This window comes from Sphaeramia orbicularis, chromosome 4 (genome assembly GCF_902148855.1).
Source record: "Sphaeramia orbicularis chromosome 4, fSphaOr1.1, whole genome shotgun sequence".
Lineage (NCBI taxonomy): Eukaryota > Metazoa > Chordata > Actinopteri > Kurtiformes > Apogonidae > Sphaeramia > Sphaeramia orbicularis.
In genome coordinates this window covers 30088682-30111555 of record NC_043960.1, presented here as the reverse complement: position 1 = coordinate 30111555, position 22874 = coordinate 30088682, and the positions used below count along the sequence as shown (strand labels likewise).

Genomic DNA, 22874 nt, shown 5'->3' with positions numbered 1-22874 from the left:
GATGGTACGCAGGGTGCAATTTGTCACAAAAAACGGGGAGGGGGGGTATCATGAAAAGAAGCAATCAACAGGCCTAATTCTTTTTTAAGCCCTATTACATGTCAGACAGTTGAACAGTCATCTTTAATGCAAACTAAAAATATGTGAAACGGCCACACCTGCGATGTAGGAGACGGCCCATTAACCATGGATAAGGGCCGATCACATGAACATGGTAGAGGATTTATGGCAAACTGGCAACTCAATCAGACTGTAAAACGTAACAAACCTAATCGATTAAGATTTCACATCATGTCAAAATAATTCAGCTAAATAGACATTTAGATTAGAAGTAAACAGTTTGCTCTGATGTCGGACTTCATGTTGCCTTTTCGGCTTTCCTGTTGGTGCGTCTGCGGTGGTTCGCCCTTCTTTTATCCACATCTCTGCAAACTTCTGAGCAGGGAATGAATTGGCTGAAATTTGCTTAGAGGTCTTATTTATGTCTTTGTGCATAAGAAATCAATATAAGTGAAGCCCCAAAGGAACTTTGTGTTGGTAAATGCAAGTTTACAGTTCTGTTGCAACATGTTGATGGTCATATGAACTATGTTTTCAGCTCAAAAATGTCCAATTTCGTCACAATTAATGCCATATTTTCATGTCACAAATGGCCAAGTTATATTTTAACTGAATTTACCCGAAAACCAAATATTCTGTTCTTTTAGATTCCGCAGTTTTTCTTACAAGATTATACACTACATATCACGTTTTATTTTTACAGGTTGCAATATGGAGTATGGTGCTGATCCATCCTGCTTATGTTACGCCAATACATACATTAAGAATGCCACACGTCACTTTTTAAATCAACAGGTTTCTAATAATAAGCATTTTTATAAAGAAATAATTCTATATTGTTATTTACTCTTTAGTATGATGATAAACTATACAATAAATAATTGGGATACTAGTTTTTGCACAGGGATCATTTGTGGAAACGGTGACATGGCTGCCGAGCATCAGTATGATGGGATCTGTAACAACCATGTCACATCCGTCCACTGCCACATTTTGTGTTTTTGTGTCAGCTGTTATTGTTTTAGATCCACAATACTAACATTTATGAATAAGAGGATAATTAGCAATAGTAAGTATATGAGTTTATTACTAATAAAGTACTGGTACTGACCAGATCATCATGGGTAATGTCACGTCCGTCCACCAGCAAAAGTTTTCACATACACGTGCTATTCAAAATCCAATATTTCTGAAAATAGAGCTTCCACTATCAAATAATATCAGTAGTCTGTGCGCAAATGTATTAGCATTATTTCAACACAGTTCTATGCATTCCTTACAACTTTTTTTTTTTTTTGACAAAAATGGCCACTCATTTGACCCCTTAAGTAAATTTTAGCCGGAATGCAAGTCTGGCCCATTAACAGCAATGAAGAGAAGACTGTTCAGTGAGGACACATTCATTCTATTGTGCTCATCACTGAGGATGTGATTCATGCACTAAATCCACGTTCACACTCTGTGGTTGACATGGGGAGCATGGAGACAGCAGAAAACACTTTGCAGAGACTGTGTCCTCAGACTCTGTGGCATTTATATTCTTGAAACTCTTTCAGAAGCAAAAGGATGTCTGATACCTCAGCAGCAAGAGTTTTCTGAATGGTGACATGTTTGTCATCCCCAAACACCATGCGCTTGTCTTCGTCTGATGGCCAGCCGGAGGGGTTTAGGGCAGCACAGGCAGCAATTATTATGCAATGTATTTATGAGCATGAGGATGTTCATGAATTCTGAGACTGCCGACCGTTCGGTTCAAGTGAAAGTTAATACCAGCAACGTAGGATATATGTGTAAGAAAACTCAGCCACAACCTGCCTGTTATTTCACTTGGTTTCTAATCATTAACAGGGTTGTCCCCCCGAGGACGAAATTCATTCAGCAGAAGTAGGGATATAAAAACCAGACCCCCCAACAAATCGCACCCTAATGGTATGTAACTACCCCCAACTTAATATAAATACAGACCACAATGTTAATTATTAACTGTTAAACACCCTAATTTGACGACTAGCTGAAAGGTCATATAATGGAATAGTCTACTGATTTAATGCTAATATTAGCTAATGTTGCGACATGATGCTAACAAACCAACTTCATGTAAGATCTGCATGATAAAATCTGTTTGAGAGCATTGTTAATGTTACGTAATCACAACTATGGTAGAGTGGTCTATCAGGAACAAATAAACATTTTATACAACAAACAGAAGTCTGATTGAGCAGAGCAGTGAGCTGTCAATCAAACCCACACAAATGACAAGACATCAAACCCCTCTATTAGAAGTGAAATCTTATCCAAACAGCAATAAAATAGCATCAGTGCACGTAGTGGACAGTAAAAATATAATGGATAAGACAAGAGAAAAACTGACTCAAAATATTTAATGATATAAATGCACCTCAGTTGGAACCAGTGAAAATACACTTTAACATACTTGATAATGGAATGTTGAGTTGGCTGCCTCTCGAATAAAGCGGGGTACACACATAAGGATTTTCTAAATCTGAAGAGATTTTTTATCTGTTAAAGACCCCACAAATGAAGATAAAAAATCAAGCATGGAACAGTTTTGATCGTACTGTGTGTGGTGTGCTCAGATAATCTCAACAAAACACACCACACACGTAACGATTCTGTCCCACCACCGATCTAGAATCTCGTCCTCCAAGACAGAAATCTCACATGATCGAACGTGATGTAGCAAAAACAAAAAAGAAGAAACATAGCAACAACTGGAAAACACAAGATGCAACGTGAAAAAGGACATGACGTGAAGGAGGGAATGGCAGTGTTCTTGGGACTATTTTTGATGGAAAAATCATGAATTTCTGAGGTCCACCGAACTTTATGTTTCAGGTTGGCCATGTTTCTTTTTATTTATACCTGCTTCCTTGTTCCTCAGTGAGCTCGCTTCTTGATTGGCTACATTCCGTTCCACATCACAGTTCACACAGTTTTGACTCGGGAGTCGTCAGCTTTCCCCACACACGAGGATTTTTGGTCGTAAATATTAAAGAAGTTTATTAAACAAGTTTAATATTTACGATTGTTGGCTCCGATCCGTTTCAGAGCCGACTATCGGGACAAATTCACTCTTAACACACCTCAGACCACAGGATAATCTATAGGATAATCTTATAAAACATAAAATAATGTGGCGTATGGCGTCCTTGGTCGGGAAGGGGGGAAATTGGGACAAAAACAGCCTAATTATCTTTATGTGTGTATCCGCATTAACATGCTAGCACTAAAAAGATCCAACGCGACAATAAAACACAGTGACACACATAATCAAACAAGGTAGAAACATAACATTTGTAGTTAGTCTGACTTATGTAGAAATGATAAGGAATTAGCTCTGTTATTAACCAAACTGTAAACATCTGTCACAGTAAACACTGAGGATATTAGAGACATTTCATTTGTACTGAATTTGACCATAAAAGTAATCAGTTTGTTTACACCGTCTGATCATCTGAGCGCTCACATTTCTTGATCTGCCATGAAATGAAGCTTGATCTTGATTTTGATGTATTGCATAAGAACATGTTTATGGAAATGGTAAAACATAAGAAAAAACAAAACAAAAACTATTTACTGTTGTTTGACGTTATTTATTTATTAAATTTGTGTGTGTAATGGGAGAAGAAAACACCCTTTTCTAATAAGACGTGGTAAACATTTAAGACATTTAAGAACATTTAAGACATAAGACGTGGTAAACATTTAATTCTCATTCACTCTTAGCTGATTTTATGCCTGGTTTCTTCCCAAATATTAATATTAACTGTTGAAATACGGCTAGTAGTCACAGCAGGTACAGAGGACTGGTGAGGACAATCAACACAACAGTCAATGAAGATGGAAAACAGCAATAAATAGCTCAACCTCGACTGTTTCATGTGTGATGTTGCCTATACTGCACCTTCTGACAGTGTTACGCAACTTACTTTAGTTGCTACAAACCCATATAGTTCAAACGCACATATAACACATTTTCTTTTTCTTACTTTTCAGTCGCTTCCTTCAGATTTGTCATTTAATAAAAACACAGCTAGAGACCCAAAAAAAAGCCCCAAACTACAAAAGTGCAATCAATATATATAAATGTTTTCTGCAGGACTTGCACAGGTAATGATATACTACTGTCTAGCATCAATAAGCTGAAATTCTACAGCTGATATATCATCGAACACCTCCACTAATCATCATAATCATGTCTATCCCCTCACCTTAATCTATCCTAATCCCCGGTGTTCACTTTAAAGACCGAACTCCGAGAGCGTTACGGCTCACCGCATCTCAATCCACTCTTAATTATTGCAACAGGAATTAGAGAGGAATTACAGGACACTGCTGCCTCCTTCCCCATCCTCCCTTAGGTGGAGGTGCCCAGGGGACTTCATTAGGTGCTGACAGCCAAGAACATGTACAACACCCTCGCTGCAAGTAAAAGAGGAAGTCCTCATTCATTAGCCTCTGCTTTACTTGGACAGCACATGGAAAAGTATTTCCAATTACTTTTTATATTTTTTATAAAAGAACTGCTTTGCTGAGAAGCCTCTGATTGGCTATTTCTCTAACATAAGACTTTATTAGTGATGACTTATAGCACGTGTTACTAGAACAGGCATGTTTTCACCACTCTGTTAATTACACTGTGACAAAAATATGTTCAAACACACAGGGGTACACATGCAAACATAAAAATATAAGGCCTACGTAAACAGAGATCTGCTATGTGTACTCACTGGCCTTTATAAGACTATAATCTCTAAATGAATCCCTCACAGACAGATTAATTTGTTAATCTACAAATTAATGTGTGATTATCATGTGTTGCATTAGATTTAAAGGATATTCTACAATTTTGAAAAGAAGTAACATAATAAATGCCCTCTAATAATGAACGTAAATGTAATGCAATAAAATAAACCAAGATATGTCCATTGGTGCCTGGTTGTTGACTGCATTATAGACTATCAACTCATATCAGACAATAGGACTTGGAACAAACTAAAAATTAATGTACACGTAAGGATGGGAATTGATAAGAATTTAATGATTCCGATTCCATTATCGATCCGATTCTCTTATTGATTCTCATTGGGTGAGGGAATAAAAGAGTACAAATGGGTTTGTTTGTATGAACTGTCTTTTATACTTCCATGTCTGCACAGAAAATATAACATGTACAGCGTGCACAAATAATAATAAGAGATGACGCGGGGCCAGTTCCAAATAGTCATATAAGAGGTGACAATCAGGAATTTTAAGGGAACAGATGCTGGTGACGGAAGCACTGACAGGAGGGGGGAGTGTCAGTCACATCATACGACCGTACAAAGTGAAAGTGAAACTTAAGACGCTTTACTAATTCCTCTATATTTCCCGCTGTTGTGTACCTCATTTTCCTTTTCCCCACCTTCGGACACTTTTATCTGAGGGGGAAGGATGTTTGTTGCCCCCCCCCCCCCCCGCTTAGAACCAGGCCCAGATGATGCCTTGGTGTTTGCTTTGCTGCTAGATTCCCAAGCGTTGCTAAGTAGTGTATCAAACATGTGACATTCCTGCAAATTAACTGCATGCTGTGGACAAATGTTTGGAGGTATTTCCCCCTTTGAAGAAATAGAAGCTTTGCAAGTGTTACAAGTGGACCTGGTGTCATCTTTTCTGTGAAATATAGCCATACTTTGGAGCATATCTGCCTCGATGCCGGACAGACATTTAAAGAATTTACAGATTTTTTTGCAAACATTATGTCAAATCACAAAGTATTAATTTTTTCAGCAGCTACAGTTAGAGTAAACAACTTTTCAGACACCCTTAAAATTTTACAACTCATGAAATATTTACGGATACTCAATACTTGAGTGTTCAACGACTTAAGAGTAATTCTTAATGCAATTTATCACAAATGCACGAGGTGTCAAAAACTGTTTTTCCACTGTACTTTTGCACAGTTGCTCATTAGTTATCACTTTACTAATTCATAGATGAACTCGGCAACAATTCTATGTTTCAAATGTGGTTTTCACTTTTACTCTGACACAACACTATAACTCCATTTTGACACAATAAAATATCTCAATTCTTACACTCTCATATATCATACATATCTTTGCTTTCTTCTGAGACCAAGAATACACCTACAGCCCTTGTAGTTGATATACTGCTTTTATTTTGGGTAAATCATTTCAGACAGGAGGCAGAAAAATTGGGCCTTGGGATTGAGACGTTAACTTCAGACTGAGCCAAACTAGTCGATAAATTCTCTTTCAGTGTTAATCCTTTATTGAGTAAGTGACTATTTTTGGTCATTTCCGCATACATTACAAGACAGTGACAGCATCAGTTCCAATGAGGACAGTGAGTCCAATCTCAGGTCCAATGTGGTCTACAGGGTCTGTAAGGTCCACCTCTGCATGAACAGTGAGTGTACCTGCTTTGTTAGGTGCCATGCAGTAATGGTACTAATGTAAGGAATGATGTTCAAAGGGAGAATGTGGATGTGGACAGGGGTCCGGATCAGCACTTACATTGGTCTAATGTTCTAAAAGTGATGTTCTAATGTTCGACAATACATATTCCTTTAAACTTACATGTGTTTTTCTTATATTTTTTAAATTTCTTTTTTGCCACTTATGGCTAAAGAACCAAATATAATAATAAATAATGGATTAGATTTCTATAGCGCTTTTTTGGGTACTCAAAGCTCTTTACATTATTGACCTATTAGTCATTCGTTCTCATACTCCCCCTATGGTAACGTCATTGACCTGGATTTTCTACAAACAATAAAAAATGTTGAAAAATTTCACAAAAATAATCAAGTCTTGTTATGTCCCCCAATCACAAACTAAGGTTGAAACTTTAAATTTCAGAGTATTTCTATGAGTGCCCAATACAGGGTTAAAGACAGTTATTTCAACACGTTTGGTAAAAAATCTGCTGACTTACAACTTACGGTAATATACATAGTTTCAGATATTATATAATTTGTGCCTTTTGAGATCACAATTAAAACAATGATAAGAGAAGTACTTGTGTAATGTTGTGAAATAGTGTTATTTTCAACACCACTATTAATGCTGGGATTCAGAAATCATGTTCACAGACAAGGTAATGTAAGTGCTGACATTGCATTATGGTTTAATTACTGCAGTATTATCTTTATGAAGTAGAAGTCTGTGACACTTGGCAAGGAAATTACAAAATGTTAAGGTTCTCTTTTTAACATACCACCTGTGGAGATCAATATACCCTCACTGTAAAAAAAAAAAAAAGATAACGCATGTTTATAACTGGCCACTGACGTAACAATTGACCCGTCATGTTATTGGGCTAGTGTTTTGTCAAATGACAGCAGCAAGCAAACTCTGGAAGTGTAGTCTGTTGTCTTCATATCTTTGAAAATGTAAAAATATATTTGCTTCAACCCCGATTCATTGACTTCGGTGTTTTCCAAACTGTGTCTAGAATGCTAAAAACCTTCCATGACACACTATATAATGTGCTGGTATTAGTCATGTAGGGTCATCCGGTGTTTCAGAGAGCATGACCCCATTGACAGGGGTCTAAATCAAATAGATCAATTGATGTATTAATGTGGATATGTTATATTATTCTTACTTTAAACCTAAGTAGTTAATGTCTGTCTGTGGAGGAGAGTAACATTGACTGATGTCTGTCTCTTCAATTCCCATCTTAAAAAATTCGCTGTCACTAGCAGCATCACAGAAACATTAGTGTAATAAATTCATTTCTGTGGCTTGTCACTCTGCTCAAACAGACTATCCGTGTAAAAGAAGGCAGAGCAGGAGAGAATTAACAGGCCTGTCAATAAGACCAATTTGTTTTGCAGACTGACACAACAAAGGGGTGGGAGGCAGAGAAACACTAGATTCTATGTCAGCCTATAATTTACTGCTGTCAGCGGGGAGTGAGAAAGTCCACATCAATGCTCATTAGAGGTACAGATGCTAAACTCCACTCGTTTGTTACTTTACTTAGCCTTTTAACACCCACTAGTTTCACTGGTGACCTGTTAAGGGTTAGGGTGATGTTGGAGGAATTGGAGGTTTAATCTGACGTAGTTTGGGTTTTAGTCCAATGGTAAACACAGAAACTAGGGGTGTGTCTGAATTGTCCTTTTTGCTTAGAAGGGTTCTTAACTGAGTGGAATGATGGAGTATCAGCTCTGATAAGAACTATCCAAATTCTGTAAATGCAACCACGCCGTCCTGCACTACACTGCAGCAGCAATGTCAACATGACCAACATCATACGCAACAGCTGTCTGATACGATCTAGACTTTAAACCAGAACATGTCAAACATATGGACCCCGGGCCAAAACCAGACCACCAAAGGGTTTAATCTGTGGGATGAATTAGTGAAATGCAAAAATTACACTTAAGATATTAATAATCAAGTGTGTCAAACCCATTTTAGTTCAATGGCCACATGCAACCCAGTTCAGTCTCAAATGGGCCAGACCAGTAAAATAAATACTATCTGAACCCATAAAGACCCAAACAGCCACTGGTGATCAGAATCATCTACCCATATAACTTCTGATCCACTAATCCTATCAATCCATGTCAATAATTGGTGTAAAATACAGTTATTCATCTTTTTATGGTCATCAGATATGACCCATTTGGACGTTCAGAGGCTACGTAGTGAACTTGGAAACACAGTCATCTTATACAACATTGATTCACCAGTAAAAAACTGTCATTTATCACCAGTTCGACCATAAACCAAGTTTGTTCATCCACTGTCATTTATCAGTTAATGACATCTTTTCTGATAAAGTCAATTTTTTTTCAGTTTTCTGACATAATAACCTTCAACTTTAATCTGAGTTTTTATGAACTTCTACAAGATTGGTACATTCAATATAAGAAAATACCAGATTTTAAGTTAAAAATGCAAAATACAGAGGATAAGATTATAATAAATGGTGATATAACACTTATGAAAGGTTAAATAGAGAGAAAAAAAAAATCATTTTTGTAATTGCTGCCAAAGTAGCACTGGGTCTTTATGGGTTAATAACCTATAGATAATGATGACTCCAATTGTTTTATATTGTTTTACTTTAAAAAAGTAAAATTACATGAAAATGGTTACACTTACAACGTATCCTTTCACAAAAAATGTGAATAACCTGAACAAAAATGAACAACCTGAAGGAAAAATAAGTGCAATTTTAATAATATTATGCCTGTTAGTTAATCTTTTGTGTCTGTAGATCCAGCTCTACTTCAATCTGTAAGCTGTAATGCAAATGTGTAAATGATAAACTGAGACATAATATTGTTAAAATTGCACATATTTTTCTCACAAACTTTCAGGATGTTCACTCTAAAACATAAAACAAATGTTGGAGTTGACATTATTTATAGGTTATAATGTTATTATTTTACCGGTCTGGCCCACTTCAGACCATATTAGCCTGTATGTGATCCCTGAACTAAAATGAGTTTGACACCCATGTTTTAAACACTTGTGCTTAGTAGTAACATGAGTCTGATTTTCACAGCCTATAGTCATTCATTAATTTTTGTCTCCGTCAGTTACAGATACCTTGATAAAACAGTGAACTGGAAACAGGATATTCAGCAGGAAGAGAAATGCAGCTGAATCAGGCTGGACTTACTCTATTTGTGGGTTGAAATATTATCATAACTGTAGGGAAATGATGTTTAATTCAAGTAGTAAACTCAAGAATGAGGCTAGTAGATTTACAGACATTTATATTTGTACAATTATTTTGCATACATTTATTATTTTGATACAATTGTGCTGAATCTATATTGACAAGAAAATTGTGAATATGGACTTTCTTACAACGTTGTCCACATTGATATCCTGCATTAAACAACATGGTACATACACACCAGTGGAAGTATGCAAGATGCACTTTTTGTAGTCCATTTTTAGGACACTGTAGTTTAACTACAGATGACCTATGTATGATCTGTACTGCTACCGCTACTTCTATCTTCATGTTTTGGAGTGGTGTCTTTTCTTACCTGTATCCATCAATGAAGCTGGCGTTGATGTAGTCGGAGCCCTCGACACCTCTGATTGGCTGCAGGCAGACGCGGGTGGACTCAAAAGGCATGATGTTCACCAGGCGGTTCTTGAATTTGTTGCACGGCAGGTTGGCACTAATGAATCTTGAGGTATGTGCTTTAGAATTGGCCAGTTTCTGTGGACGCACAGACGAGGACATGTCAGTATGACACAACTATCCTCACACAGTAAGCAGAGACTAGACTAGACCAGGCTAAAAGATAAATGAGCCACAAAGACCAGTGAATGATAACCTTTATCAGCATTAACCTTGATGTCTAATGGCAGCTGGCACCACATTTGACCCACAACTACAAAAGACATCTCCTTTTAATTTTTAGCATGAACAAAAGACCCCAAAAACGGTTTGCAGAGAGATCTGAAAGGCCTTGTAGCTGAATTCTGATGAATAAATCTGGTAAAATATAAAGTGGTTTGACCATGAAGAGCCTTGAATGTAATCAACAATGTCTCAACGTGAATTCTGAAGTCCACCAGAGAGGCTAGGACTGGCAAGCTTTTCTAAAATCCAGTTCCAACCTTAACGCTGCAATTTGGACCAACTGTGGGACTAGGGAAGACCAAAATATAAAGAGGTGTACTAACCCAAGACACAATAAGTAAATGGATTAGTGTTTCCAAAGCATGGAGCGACAAACAATGACTGGCTCAAATTTTAAGATTTTTCTCAGTTGATCATCAAGAAAACACCTGGACTTTTTGTGTGTGATTTCATACACGGGTTAAGATGGCTTAGGTTAGTGGTGAAATCATCAAAAATGATTACTTCTGTTTTGTTACTATTCAGCTGAAGAAAGTTATCTGACATCCGGAATTAAATGTCAGTGAAGTGGTCAAGTAGAGGCTGTAGAGAATTCCTAGGCTGACTCACCAGATGTACTTGGTTGAAATAAACCCTTTTCATTTGTGGAGATTCAAACATTTTATAACCACTAAGTCATCTCCCCACATCCAAATGTTCCACTAAAGCCACTATGTATTGTTAGTTTAAAAACAAGGGAGTCTTGACAAAATAAAAAGATTCCCCAGCATGGATCCCTGAGGGACCCCATAATTGACAGTGGCAGCAGGAAGCGGAAAACTGACCCTAAATCACTGAGAATGTTCTATTTGGATAATAAGTCTAATGTCATGGTGCTATAAAACACCTCTCCAGGTCCAAACATTCAACCATCATTTATATAATTGAAATAAAGCTATTAGTGTAATTTTCCAGTCAGTGTTTACCTACAATAGATCAACATTTTAAGTCTCTTAAATAGTTGATTCTCCTTGTGCTTTAACGTAAATCATTACTTTATTTACCTTCCCCTGAGATGGACAGCACAGACAAAGGTCTGACAAACAAAACTCCAAGTATGGTGATTATGAAACTCCTAAAACCTTCTATATGACGATGCATGCAAATACACACAGAGTACAGAGGAATAAATGGAACTGGAGATGGAAGTAGGAAGTGACATCACTGCTTAACAAAAGGATGTTGAAGATTGAAGGACTGCAACCATTTTTAATGCTATATCCTTAAAACTGACTGCACTGGAGCTACGGCCATTGTGTCCTCTGTCTACCTGTGCTTTTAAAAGTGCTCCTAGTCTTGGTTGAGTGCATTGTGTGAACAGGGTTGTCAGAGGGCACAGGGAGCTAACACTCTTATTGATGCATTAAAATGATGCACTCTGAACTGCTCCTCTTTGTTCTCTGACTTCAAATAAAATCCTGGTGCCACACGTTAAAACGCCTCCCGAAGATGCCGAAAAGTCAAAACAAACCCACACAAATCTGCTGAGGCTGAAGTCGACAGCTTCATGCCAATGCATATCAAAGTGAGGAGAATAAAACTTTTAAAAGCCAAATTCCAATTGAGAATGCAGTGCTTTTCTCTTGTGGACCAGCTTTGCTGACAGGCCTTAATGTGATTCCTCTGCACTGCACGGGCAAGTGTCAATTTGAGGACTGCTTGGGAAAGAAATTTGCAGTGAGCTGAGGATCAAAACCTAATTATGCTCTGTCCGGATTTACAACCATCCTACTTGCTTGAACAAGCAGCATAATTCGGGGTTTGGCCTACCACCTTCAGATGTGGCTGCATAAAATCAGGGTGGTGTTGTTGAGGACAGTACACTGCTCAGCTCATCCCATGTATGAAACCACCTAACCCAGTACCAAGGACCTTCTTATCTCCAGGCTGTCACACATCCATTCTGTCCCCTTCCCGTCCTGCCCTCTCCTTCTACCTGTCAACCAAAGCTCACATGTTAAGCTCTCACGTCCAAAACCTGCTCCTCTGTACAGCGTTTGGATGTGATGCCTCCTGTTATACAGGATAAAAAAGAAAATCCTCTCTCTCTCTCTCTCTCTCTCTTTTTGCCTCTGCTTTGACCTACTGTAGCTACTGTAGCTGTAGGCATCAGTTTTTCTGGGATTCGTGTGAGCTCACTTTCAGTTGGGTGGTTTAGGTAATCTTGAAAACCACACGAGGCCTTAGGGTTGGTTTGGCCTGCTGTGAAGAACTGACATGACCAGCCATAAATATATAGAACAGCACAGGGGTGAAGGATATAATCACCACAGAAAGACTTCTCAGAAATTAGATACTCTACTCATACATTATATAAAACCACATAACACGTATAGCAATATCAATATTTTGACAATTCACCTATAAAGAGTCAGAAGAAGAGGCAATGTGGAGCAAACAGAAGAGCATAACAATGAGAATGAGCCTGTGCCACGTTCATCAATAAAGTTCAATCAAAAACACTTGATAAAACACACATCTGGGTGCTTCTATGAAACTGGGTTCGTTTTGGTACCTGGCAGCTTTTTCAGACCCAATAATAAAAGAGAAATTTAGACATATTTCCCCTCAGGATGTACCTAATGATGACCTCAGATAAATGCAAAAAAATTATATTGTTGCTCTCAGCCATCCCAAAATTAATGAATTTTTAATAAAATATTGGGGCCAAAAATAAGACCAAAATTGGGACAGGAAAAGCTACGTAGGTGTCAGTGTATTTGATCTGGAAAACATGGCTGTAAATGGTTTAATATGCCACTATAAATAAAGACACTGGGTTAAATATGATGATTCTAGTGGTTTTTCCTAATCCAGACAAGTGGGTTTTTCCATGAATCAGCAGTCTCATTCTGGGTTTTGTATGTAACCCATCGTGTCCACTCACATTACATGCAGAACCTGTCCACAAATAAATCGTGAGTGATTTTGCAACAGTGGTCATTTTTGTGAAACACTCTCCCTTGCATAATTAGTCTGATTCCCAAAATGTACTTGTGAGAGAATAAAAAGATATTCGAAAAAATAGTAGTGCGTAATTTTCGTGTCCTTTTTACCATGCTGCATGTGGATTTTTGTATAAAAATAATATAAAAAATACATAAAAATGTGTTTTATCTGAAAAATAGTTTCTTTTATCTCAGTAAATATTTTTTTTTTTTTAAATTGACCCAAAGTGCTTCCAAACTTACTTTATAACATTAGTCTACATCTGGTTTGAATTTTTAGCCCCCATGTCCTAGTTTTTATAGAGGTAACCATATTGACTTACTAGTACTGTTTGATTTCTGGACACCAGTGAGTGAATATGAAATAAAAACCATTTGCTGAAGAGTGTCTTATGGACATTGGTGTTGTTCATACTTCATTGTTGTAGCTTAGGTAGAGTTTTGTTGTGTGCTTATGTTCTAATTCTTTAGAAACACCCGAGGAATATCTTTCATCTTTTAAAAAAGTGTATATTAATTATTTTGAGTGTGTGCTCTTATGTATTTCCATATCTTATGATAAACTCACAGTTTTTGTATGTATGCATGATTTTTATATTGTTATGTTTTGTAATCTGGAAAACTTCCCACCCCAATGGACAAAATGGGCATATGTCTGTGCCTTGTTGTATCAGCAAGAGTTTTTGTCTGAGTTTTAGTCTGCCTCTGCTGGAAAAAGGATCAAACTGACTGTAAATTAGTTTGTCTGATCATCTGACACTTTGTCTTTCTAGACTAAATAAGATTGACTAAATATTAAAAATGAATGTAAATATGAAACATCTTGCTTCCACAGCCCAATTTCACATCAGAATGATAGGAGAGCATTTCAGAGTGACACTCAGGGGATTCTGGCATTGAATTTCAGAGGTGAAGCCCGCTACATTGTCAAATGAGCTCTGTTCCATCTAAAACCATATTGATATTCAAAGGATTTCACAAGCCAGTTTCACACCAGAATGTGAGAACACCAGCTCAGTGTCACTCATACAATATGATGTGGAATTTCACAATTAAAGCCCTCTGAAATGTTATATATAAAGTTAACCTCTGGTTTATATAAAAAGGAAACTATGTGCTTTAGCAGATGATAAGACACTCTACCAAACTGTTTAATTGCTGTCCTAATCCTCATCAACAGAAGTATTCATGCTACGTGGTTGGACAGCTTTGGTTCAGGAGGTAAAGTAGGTTGTCAACCAGAGGGTTGGTGGTTCAAATTCTGCTCTGTCCTAGTGATGTGCTGTCGTGTCCTTGGGCAATACCCTTCACCCACCTTGCCTCTAGTAGTTTACCACCACCAGAGTGAGAGTGAATGAATAATGGATCCAATGTAAGTGCTTTGAGTATGCGCTACATATAGCCATTATTATTAGAATCTGCCAAATCCAACTGGCGAATCAAACTGTATGCATGCGCCATCCTTTCAAAGATGTTGGCATTTTTCAAAAGAATCAAGAGCATTTTATTGGCCCAAATACAAAAGATGAGTGTTCAGGCTGTTTGCCAAACAGAAGAACATCTACCTTGAACTCCAGCTCCATGGCGGTGACAGTGTCTCCAGCAGGGATCTGGGTGAGTTTCTGGATGTGGGCATACAGGTTTCGGGCAGGTACTTCTGTGTTGCCACATGCTGCAGCTTCCAGCAGGGCCTCATGGATGAAAACGTACTGATCCTCTGTCTGCACCATGTAGTTCCTCTGGGCTCTCATACATGTCACATGACCGTAAATGTCCACCGACTTCTCGTGTTTCATCCTCTCCAGCATGGCATCGATGACGATGAAGCAGCCCGTCCGGCCCACGCCAGCACTGAAACAGCACAGAGTGATGGTCACTAACAGGAGCTTCATATTATGGATCATGATAATCAATGATCTAGACAAACACTGCTGCTTATTCAAGTTTGCTTTCTGCCTTTAAGCCATTACAATGCCTTGTCTCTTTCACAGTTTGAGAAGAAATACTACAATATTTCCAGGAACTTTATATCAAAAACGCACCTTCAAAAAATGTTTTTATCTCTTTTATCTCTAATTCAATAATATAACTTCCTAATACAAATAACACAATCAACTTCAACACTACATTTTGCCAACAAAATGGTGCCAGGTACAACAAACCCCACCGCTCGCACATATTGTAGCTTATTTTACCATCGATCCAGCTGATGTCATCATGTCTATGCGTGTGCTGATGACAGCATATCAGTTGCCTCTATATATGTGCCAAGTCTGACGTAAATTGAAACAAAATTGACGTTTTTGTAGACATTTGAAATGTTGCCCTTTAATAAGTAAATGGGAAAAAAAAGATACAAAAAGATTCATAAAAAATTGTAACTTTGACCTACTTTTCCCAAAATGTAACCACACCTATTCTGGGTCTCTGGCAATTTATAAACCCAGTTTGGTATGAATTCAACCAATTGTTTTGCTGCTAGAGTGTAAACAAACAAACTGAACCAAAAACCATACCCCTTGCCTCCCCTTGAGGGAGCAGGGTAATAAAAAAGCAATGAACACATGTAAATTTCTTCACATATGTTTGATACATATTGTACCTTGATTTTCAGGTCAATGTCAATAAAGAGCTCAGCTTTTAAATGTGCACCTGTGCTCTTTGTAATTTTAAACATGGATTTGCTTCGATTAGAATTGATCTAAAATATTAAATACATCTAAGTGGTGTAACCCACTCTTTATGTCTATTTTCCCACTCTTGCACATACTGTATACAAATGCAGGTCAAATATCACTGTGTGCTAACCATCCATATATTGAATACCAGGAGAATGCTTCAGGTCTTCGTTTTGTCGTGTGACTGTGGATTGCGATATCACTGCCCCTACCTACTCTGCTCCACGGGAGAGGTGGTTCTGTGGCACAGCAGGAGGGAGGCAATTTGCCCAGAGATTTTCAGATCTTTGCCTCTCTTGGTCTTTTCTTTTCTTTGGTTTAAAGCTTCACTGACCAGCTGGAGATAGTAAACATGAGTGTGCTGTGTACAGCACCAAAAACACTTTCAAGTATTTCTGGGTAGGTCCCTGTTTTCTTTTATTACTTTGTCTTTTATAAATGGAACTTTGGGCTGAAGTATATTACACATAAAGCAAAGAGGGTATCGTTCTTACAAAACAGTGTGTAAAGTCAGCAGTTACTGTCATCTAGTAGCTGCAGGAAGCAGACAGAATATAAAATGATAATACACATCTTTCTTCTGCAGCTCTCTCTTTTCTGTCCACATCAAAAGATTAAATATATATATGATCCCCAAAAAGTAATCTGCACTAAAACATTACCTCAGGCATTAGAAGTTTGAATTTTTTTTTTTTTTTCTTTTGCTGTGAGGGCTATACTGACTTAGATAATCTAAGCAAAGTCTGCTCATTGAATGATATGTCAGTATCTTAAAGTTCTTATTTCACTAATGGCTAGTGTTGTCTCTAAAAAGTCCTGACTCCCATTGACTTATGTTGAACTTCTTTAGTAAAAGAAGTCAATACTTTTTCTCCACTGAGACTATTCCAGTCTTATCTGTTTTATTTTGAACCTCTAATATATGTGATCTGGTCCATCTATAAATGTTTCCTCCAGTACTTTGAAATTGAATAGAAGGCCTTAACGTCGCTTGTGTCAGACTTTGATTGACAGGTCTGTCTAATATCTTATTTGCCTATCAAGTCAGACTTTTGGAGTTTGAGTTTATTAAATAAAACATTTTTTCTCTGACAAATAACAGGTTCTGCTATCAAGACTGGAAAGTTACTTTGTTCCCTAGTGTTTGATTAAATTGAGTGTTTTACAGAGTCAGTAAGCTAACGCTTAACATTAACTCACCGTTAATCCCCTCATGCTGCAGCAGCTCCACCTTTTTTGTCTAAATGTGGTCAATTCTAGTTCTAAAAAACAATATGCCAATGACCAAACTGCAAACTACTGGATTCAAAACAGCAGTTCAGAAACAAAAGGATGATGTGTTGGCAGCGATGGGTCATCAATGCTAGCAAGGTATAAAGAGTCAGAATCACTGACACTACATTTACACCCTCATTTTTTAAAAAATTTGTTCCATAAAAATGTATTAAATTATTCCCAATAATCTATTCTCTTTATGTCACAGCTTTTCTCTTGGTCACACTGCTTCCAGTTGTGTAGGGTACAGCATTTGTCCAATCATATTTCAGCCATCATGTGTTGCCAGGTAAAATAATTCTGCCCTGAAGCTCAGAATTAATATTGCAGCCTCTGTAGCTTCAATTAATTGTAGTGAATTTGCTGCTTTTGCCAAGTAGATCTCATGTTGGCCACAGGTGGGTGATGTAGTAGGCAAACAATAACAGAATTTTCACATCATTTAAAGCACCATATGACGCTTGGCACCAAATTTTCATTAAATCTGTAAAACCCAAGTGATGGCCTAAGTATCACAAACCCAATAGTCTTTCCATGATTATGCACCTGAATCCCTTCCCTCACGGTGAACAACTTCGAAGTGTACTCCATCACAAGCAGTCCTTTGTTTACATACCAAATGGAAACCAAAATCAAACCGCCACTCTGGCCTTTTCAGAATTGTAGCCGTTTCCGTGTTTGTTGCTGCTGCTGCCATACTGGAATTCCCATTCCCACAATGCACTTTGCAACAAAATTTCTGAAAAGGCACGAGTGACGTATCAGTTTGGTACGTAAACAAACGGATTGATTGTGATGGAGTTCACTTCAAATTGTTCACCGTGAGGGAAGTGATTCAGGTGCATAATCATGGAAAGACTAATGAATTCATGATACTTAGACAATCTTTCATGCTTTACAGATTTGATGAAAAATTGGTGACAAACATCATACGCTGCTTTAATTGGATAGTTAAAGAATGTGTAGTCAGAGCAAAATGAACTAATAAACACAATCTATAGCAACTTGCATAAGCTAAAATACAGTATATTGGTTTAGGTTTAATAGCTGTTTTCTGAACACACAATGACTGACAAAGGAGATTAAATGGATTTGGCCATAGATATACTACAAAATAAGCAGTAGTTTTTATTTACTACTTACCCAAGCATCATGGGTGTTCATCCCTACTTGATGCACCCAACACATATGAACCCTGATTATGTGCTTTGTGATTATATTAAACTACATGAATTTAGTAGACATGACAAATTGAGTTACAGTAGGTTATTTTCCAACTCACAATGCTTGGGTATTGACAGGTACCTTTCTGTGTCTGTCTTGTGGACTCTGATGTTACAGTGAAGCTAATACTAACATTAGTAATCTGTCAATTGAAATTAGTAACAACACTGCCCTAAATCCAGTTATATGACCACACAGACTCAATATAATCTTTGGCATCATCAACATAATTGTGAGTTTAATTGATTTTCTGGGGGTTTGACATTTTGTTTTTCTTTGAGAACGTTGTGTTTGTATTTACTTTAAATGGTCTGGCTGAACTAGACAGTACATTATATTGTAATAGCTTTAGACTGAGAGTTATTGTTTGCTTGTACATTGTGCACGGTTCATTAAGTGTTGAGCTTGTTGCATTTTAAATCACTGTATAAATCCAGTGAACTAATCATGTGGGACAACGAGACAACAACAGCAAAGTTAAATACATTCACTGTTAGCACTGCTGTGCCACAGAGTCCAGTCCTGTATTTATCTTCATTTGAGGATGTTAAAGGATGTTTATTGATGTTGTGATTAAATGTGGTTGATTCCCTGGATAAACTGAGTAAGGCTGTGGATTAACCTATTGTTGAGTTGATTCAGTAGGTGTTTTACCTGCAGTGGACCACCATGGGCCCGGCGTCTGGAGGGTTACAGGCTTTGACTCTGCGTAGAAAGGCCAGTGTTGGGGTAGGATACTCAGGCACTCCATGGTCAGGCCAGGCCATAAACTGGAACTGTCGCACTTCTCGCTTCTCACTTGAGCCATTCTGTTATTGCACACAGAAAGGCAACATCAATATTTCCACATTTCTATCACTGTTAGCAAAATTCTCTTATTATTCTACAAGAAAGTTGCGTGAACAATGATTTATGAATGACAGAACCTCTACTTCCATGTCCAAGTGTATGAAGCTTCAACACCAATCCTGCATCGCTTATTTTTAGCAGTCCTGTACTCATCTGATATCAGCGTAGGGCAGACATTTCTATTTCTGTTGGTTTTTTTTAAGCCATTAAGACCCAAACGTCCACCGTCGACCAAAAGCATGTGTTGATCTAAACTCTTGATCCACTAATCCTATCAATCCATGTAAATAATCCATGTAAAATGCCGTTTGTCATCTTTTCATGGTCATCAGATATGACCCATTTGGACGTTCAGAGCCTCCATAGTTACCGAGGAAATGCCGTCATCTTCTACATTGATTCACCAGTAAAATCCATGGAGTTTGATCAATGATTGTGAATGGACACACTGGGTTTATGTTCAGTTAATGATATATTTTACTGAAAAAGTCACCTTTTCTTCAGTTTTTTCTGTTTTGATACAATAACCTTTGAATTTACTCTGAGCTTTTATGAACATCTACATGATCAGTCAAATAAAATAGGAAAATAGATGATTTTCACTTGGAAAAATGCTAAATTCAGAGGATAATATTAGAATAAAAGGGGATGAATCCCTTAGGAAAGGTTAAATAGAGAGAAATTCATTTAGAAACTGCCACAAAAGTCACACTGGGTCCTTATGGGTTAAAATTGCTTTTAATAATTTTCCACTGATGTGTACATCTTATCATACAGATATTCACACATACGTTTATATCTAAATGTGTACTGTAGCCCGATTTTCTCAATTCTATATCTCTGACATCTATTTTCCCAACAGTCAGTAGAAAGGACAATTGAAATAAAGTAATGAAATAAACATAAAATGAAATAGATCTTGAACTATGCACATTTGGGGGCTGTGATTGTTCACTTATATAAAATAAAATCAGGCCTCTGGATTATCAGATACTGAACCCATTTCTCCCAACATGAAGCAAGTGGTCCCAGTCTATGTATGATGTACCAACGCAGTTATTTTCTCCATTTTCTAAATGTCCCCAATGTTGTGTCCATCCATGCTGACAGGGATGGGTCTTCTTGAGTCAAACATTTCTTCGTCACTATGTTTTTTTTTACTGGTGATCAGCGACATTTCTGTTTCACTTATATACTTGATACTTTCTGTCAACAGATAAAACCATCTTCTTCTGTCCTGAGAATTTAATAACACAGCTGATAATAGGCTTAAATATGAAATATATTACGTGCTATATTATGATCATGTTGTATTAATGTAATGACTGATGCCCTATGTTCTAATAAAAGATTTCAACCCCTACTCATAGCAAAAAAAAAAACCTTAACTTAAATGTGTGGGCCAAGGGGAGGGTCAAGTGTTGCAGAAAAATAAGACTGACTGCACTGTAAAATTAATAAAATCTAGAATTACTGATTTGTGGTTTTATACATCTTGTAAACCAGTCAAGTGTAATTTAATTTCCACGTCTGTCCAGATTCATATAATATGCAAGGGATAACGTATAATGAGCCGCTCATTACAGTGAAATAAACCCCGACAGTGGGAAGTGAGGTGTGAGGGATGATGAAGACCCCCTCACTTCACTCTGTCGGGGGCTTATTTCAACATAATGACCGACTCGCTGTGCATTATCCTGCTTAGGACAAGGCTACTTACCAAAGAAATCAGTCATCTGACAAGAAATAATGATACAGACAAAAAATAGCTTAATTTTTTTGAAAAGCGTTTTCTGAGTCTATGATCAGGATTTAGTCCTCAGCAAAAAGCCCATCACAAACCACTGGCCAATTGGAATTTACACTTAACAGGTAAGTACGTTTTTGGTTACACGTAAGTTACAATAATACTGACGTGTTTCACATCAGAATCCTGGCTACTGCAGGATTTTTAAATTTCCTATCTTTCTGTTTGCGCATGTTACCGTTGTATCCCAATTTCAGTATCCTGGATATGCCCTAACCCTGTTTTGACAGACCTGGATACTCTAGATCAGTGGTTCTCAACCTTTTTTCAGTGATGTACCCCCTGTGAAATATTTTTTCAGCCAAGTACCCCCTAACCAGCGCAAAGCATTTTTGGTCGAAAAGAAAAAAAAGACTTAAAACAGAGTGCTGTGCCATCAGTGTCTGATTTATTAAACTTTGGAACTCCATTTGTAGTGGTCTTTCTTGAACTATTTGGAAATAAAAAGATATAACTAAAAAAAGAAAGAAATAATTAACTTAATTATAAATAAAGATTTGTGCACATAAAAATAATTATCAACATAAAGTGTCCTCCTTTGGGATCATAGTAAAGATCTGTTCTCAAAAAGAATTACGCTTCAACCACGACTCCATTGTTTGAGTTTTCAAGTGATTGACAGGTGATGCTAGGTGCCATATGACAGGTTGGGTCGAACCATTCTGGTATGGGGGAGACTCTGGGTTTTTAGGATGATGAAATTGAATAGCCTACTGAATATAAAATTCATTTTATGAACTTATATATTTTCCTGAAATATTTAATTAATTTAATAATTATTTTTAAAGGATTTTTGCATGGATGCTACTTTTTAAATATATTTTAAAATCTCACGTACCCCCTGGAGTGCCTTCACGTACCCCCATTTGAGAACCATTGCTCTAGATCAGGGGTGTCAAACATACGGCCCATGGACCAAAACCGGCCCGCCAAAGGGTCAAATCTGGCCTGTGTTCTAAATTTGTGAAATGCAAAAAATACAGTGAAGACATTAACAGTCAAGGATGACAAACTCACCTTAGTTCACTGGCCACATACAGACCTATTAAATCTCAGGTGGGTCCAGTAAAATACTATCATAATAACCTATAAATGATGACAACTCCAAACTTTTCTCTTAGTTTTAGTGTAAAAGTAAAATCACATGAAAATGTTGACATTTACAAACTAGCTTTTCACAAAAAGTGTGAAAAATCTGAAAAAAAACCCCAACTAAATGTTTTGTGTAGATACACTTTGATCTGTACGTTGAACTACACATGTGTCAATGATAAAGTGAGACATAATGTCATTAAACATTTGACTTATTTTTCATAAGAAACTAGAAGTTGTTTGTTGTTATTCATGTTCTTCCGATTTTCTTTAAAGTATATTTTGAGCTGTAAACATTTTCATTAGGGAATTTTACTCTTCACTGTTATTATTTTTACTGGTTCAGCCCACTTGAGAGCCAATTGGGCTATATGAGGCTCCTGAACTCAAATGAGTTTGAGACCCCTGCTCTAGATGGAGAACTCTGATAGTATGACGGCTACTGTTACTTGTATATACCTTAGCCCAGGTACTGACAGCTGCAGTTTACTGCACAGGCACAAAATTACATACAAACACACATACAAACATGGC

General features: G+C 37.3%; 1 protein-coding gene across 8 annotated transcripts in view; it reads right to left on the bottom strand.

The window, feature by feature from the left end:
• ptprfa (protein tyrosine phosphatase receptor type Fa) overlaps positions 1-22874 on the bottom strand; it is a 563163-nt gene that overhangs the window by 16497 nt on the left and 523792 nt on the right. For all 8 annotated transcript variants that reach the window (XM_030132451.1, XM_030132452.1, XM_030132453.1 and 5 more), the window contains 3 exons: positions 19247-19401; positions 14981-15266; positions 10103-10281 (listed from right to left, as the gene is read on the bottom strand). In XM_030132451.1, the coding sequence (XP_029988311.1) occupies positions 10103-10281; positions 14981-15266; positions 19247-19401 (620 nt within the window). The remainder of the gene's footprint in view (positions 1-10102; positions 10282-14980; positions 15267-19246; positions 19402-22874) is intronic.